At 38.1% G+C, this 3,417-nt stretch overlaps 1 protein-coding gene across 4 annotated transcripts in view; it reads left to right on the top strand.

Annotated features, from left to right (window-relative positions):
- wdpcp (WD repeat containing planar cell polarity effector) overlaps nt 1-2,358 on the top strand; it is a 56,314-nt gene extending 53,956 nt beyond the window's left edge. For 3 of the 4 annotated variants that reach the window (XM_030379256.1, XM_030379258.1, XM_030379255.1), the window contains 3 exons: nt 324-400; nt 1,432-1,466; nt 1,994-2,358. In XM_030379256.1, coding sequence (XP_030235116.1) covers nt 324-400; nt 1,432-1,466; nt 1,994-2,044 — 163 coding nt within the window. In that variant the 3' untranslated portion in view covers nt 2,045-2,358. The remainder of the gene's footprint in view (nt 1-323; nt 401-1,431; nt 1,467-1,993) is intronic. The other variant, XM_030379257.1, reaches the window with a different exon arrangement.
- The last annotated feature ends 1,059 nt before the right edge of the window (nt 2,359-3,417 follow it).

Raw genomic sequence — 3,417 nt, 5'->3', positions numbered from 1 at the left:
TATCAATTCCTCTTCGGAAGTTAGTCAACAAACATGAAAATGCTTCATAAATAAGTTCCCTACCCTACATTGACCCTAAAATTGATTGAATAGCCCCAACAAACTGGAACTGCCTTCTGAATGTTAAAGCAGTAAAAGTAAAGTACTTGTTGGAAGAAGGTTCAGGTTAGTAGTATTTACTTAGGGAGTACATGTTTACATTCATAAAGCAGTTCATCAGTGTGTAATGATTAGGCACAGAATGCTCTTCAGCTGATATGGAGATGAGATGTATATTTATGTTTTCAACAAATGTTAAACTGTACACTGGGATTGGTCCACAGGGTTGCTCGAGAGAACAATCACGCAAGACTTTGTGAAGACGATCTACTTCTCACCATTCGGGGATGGAGTCTAGCAGGTGTGTGTGTGTGTGTGTGTGTGTGTGTGGTGTGGTGTGTGGTGTGTGTGTGTGTGTGTGTGTGTGTGTGTGTGTGTGTGTGTGTGTGTGTGTGTGTGTGTGTGTGTGTGTGTGTGTGTGTGTGTGCGTGTTTTTGCCATTTCAAGTTGGCTGGACAGTGATTCAAAAAACACTGGTGAAAACGCCAGTTTAAATGGAAAATAACGTTTAGCCAGCATTGTGGACAGATGTTATTTGGGGTATACAATAGGATACCTAGGATAGCTAAAATATTTAGTTAACATACAAACCAGTTTTCTATATGCTGACAGTAGTCTTATTTGGTGTTGGCTTAATGTGATGAACTTTAAATATGATGTATTGATGTCGGTCATGTTTCTCTAATGTGTATGAGGTGCTAAAGTCATTCACCGGCGACATGTATTCTGCCTTAACCTCCAAAAGAAGCCTGGAGTCTCTGCTCTCACTTCCAGAGATATGGAAAGACTAACTGGTCATTAGGAGGGGGGGAAACTCATTAGGAAAACATTTTAATAATTCAATTTTTCAGGCGATTAACAATTGTCTTGGTACGAGATCGTTCTGTCATTTAATAATCCGGACTGTAGGCTATTGAGGGGAATTTGCATCACTTTATATCAAATGCAAGCAGTGTATCCCCGCTGGTTTTAATGTCAATCATAACCTTATTAAAATAAGGCTTAGAGCAACAGCGATCTACCAGGTGGACCAGGGTTGACATATAGGATGGAGGCAACGTGGAAGCCCCACTAAATGTGGCACCTGTGTGTGTGTGTGTGTGTGTGTGTGTGTGTGTGTGTGTGTGTGTGTGTGTGTGTGTGTGTGTGTGTGTGTGTGTGTGTGTGTGTGTGTGTGTGTGTTTGCCTACATAATCCTAAATTATGTGCAACTATATTATCAATTGGTTTGTGCTTGAATATGTATGTGTGTATAAGTTGTGCTTAAGGGCATTTTGTTAGCTCCTAAACGGTCCAAGTGTCAAGTGTAGTAAACATGAGCGTTTGGTTTAGCAGGAACCATCAGGATGGATGAAGATGAACCCAGTGTAAGTCAATATCTTCTCTTTATATACAGTATATACTATTTACAAAACCTCCCTTTCTCTACAACTTAAAAAGCTTATGTTTTTTTTTACAGTACACAATAATATATTGTGCGTGATAGACATGATATGTATATCGTAGCACAGCACAGTACCTGGTCGGGGCTGGTTTAGTGTAACAATGTTCTTGCTGTGTGAGCTATAGTTATAAAACTAATGTTGTCTAAATATAATGGTAGGTTTATAATTTATCATATAACCTAGCATAGCATGAATACATGGATGTCATATGTCCTATTTCATCAACAAAGGCTAGTTTATGGATTTATATTAAGATGTATGTATCTATATTAAGATATAGATATATAAGAATCACTATAACTACTTTCCATTTCTTACATACTGTAGGAAATGGAAAGTTAACTACTATAGGTATACTATAGATATATGTCTATATATCTATAGCTTAATATAGACGTGTGAGTAATGTTTTTAATATATATTTTATCCTTCTTGTTTGTCTTCCTCAGAAGAGAGACGACCCTGGTACACTTGAGGTTATTGATCTAGGACGTGTGTAACCTGTTTTTACTTAAGCAGAGTGGGTCTGCCCTGTAGAGCTGGAGGGCACAAGCTGCACCCTTTACAAGTGGGTTAGAACCCAGGCCGAGAGAGTGTGGTAATAACTCACCTATATTGTTTTATTACATTTATCTAACAAGCAAATGTTGGTGATAACACTATTGTTTTATCAATGCAAAAAGATTCAACAATAATACACAGTGATTATGTATTGGACTTTTACGTAATGAATCAAATGAGTTGTACAACAAGAAGATGATTGTTCACACTTGAAAATATATTTTAACAACAAAATAAAGAACTTGCAGTGGGACGCTGTGCTGTTTGTTGAGTGCTTTCAGTGGAACGTCGTCACCTTTGGAAGAGGAAAACATGTTGAGTCTTGCCTTAACAAAATCCAGGAAAGGGTTAAAAGTATGTCCTTCATTCAAAATGAAGGGAATAAATACTCCTTCTTTCATCAGCAATGAAATCGATGATCCTGAGGTACATTAGCTTTACAATAGGCCCATCTAGTGATAATAACTCTGTGTGTGTCGGTGTGCGTGTGTGTTGATGTATGTTTGATTATGTGTCTGCGCATATGTAAGTGTGTTTATTTATATATATAGATGCATATACAAATACATATATAGGCTATATGTATATATGTGTATATGTAAATATATATATGTGTGTCTATCAGTGAGTGTGTATTTGTATGTATGTCTGTGCATATATTTGTGAATTTGTGTGCCTGCGTATATATGTAGGCCTATGCGTGTGTACATGTGTGTATATGTATGTGTGCCTATATATATATATATATATATATATATATATATATATATATATATATAGTGTGTGTCTTTTTGTGTATTCGTGTATATGTATGTTTGTGTGTAGGTGGGTATATATATGTGTGTGTGTGTGTGTGTGTGTGTATTTGTATGTGTGCGTCGTGCGTGCGTGCGTTGGCTGAGATTACAGGCCGCAGTTTTATTCATGAGTGGGAGCCAAGCAGCGACTTTAAAGCGCGGAGCCTCTTTCCTGAACAGCAGCCATAACCATGTCAGAGCTGTCGCCGCCCGCTGCTCACCCGCTAATCTGACAGCGCGGCGCGGGCCTTAATCCCTCACTGTATCGTAATCTATTTACTTTGCATTCTAAGAGGATTTCCACCAAAAAATATACAAGCAGCGATTTTGGAAATGGACAGAAGATCAGCGAGGACGCTTTTCTCTGTGATGCTGTTGTGTTGTTTGGTGTTGTTGTTGTTGTTTTGTTAGCCCCTTTTTAGAAAAAATAATCATTGTATGTTTTTTTTGGGGGGCGGGCGAGGCGATCCTTGAAGCGAGAGGGATGAGTAAAATGAATTTGGTTTCCGTCTGAT

The sequence above is a fragment of the Gadus morhua genome, chromosome 15 (genome assembly GCF_902167405.1).
Source record: "Gadus morhua chromosome 15, gadMor3.0, whole genome shotgun sequence".
NCBI lineage: Eukaryota > Metazoa > Chordata > Actinopteri > Gadiformes > Gadidae > Gadus > Gadus morhua.
Note: the sequence above shows the minus strand (reverse complement) of the source record. Positions and strands in the feature narration are given on the sequence as shown.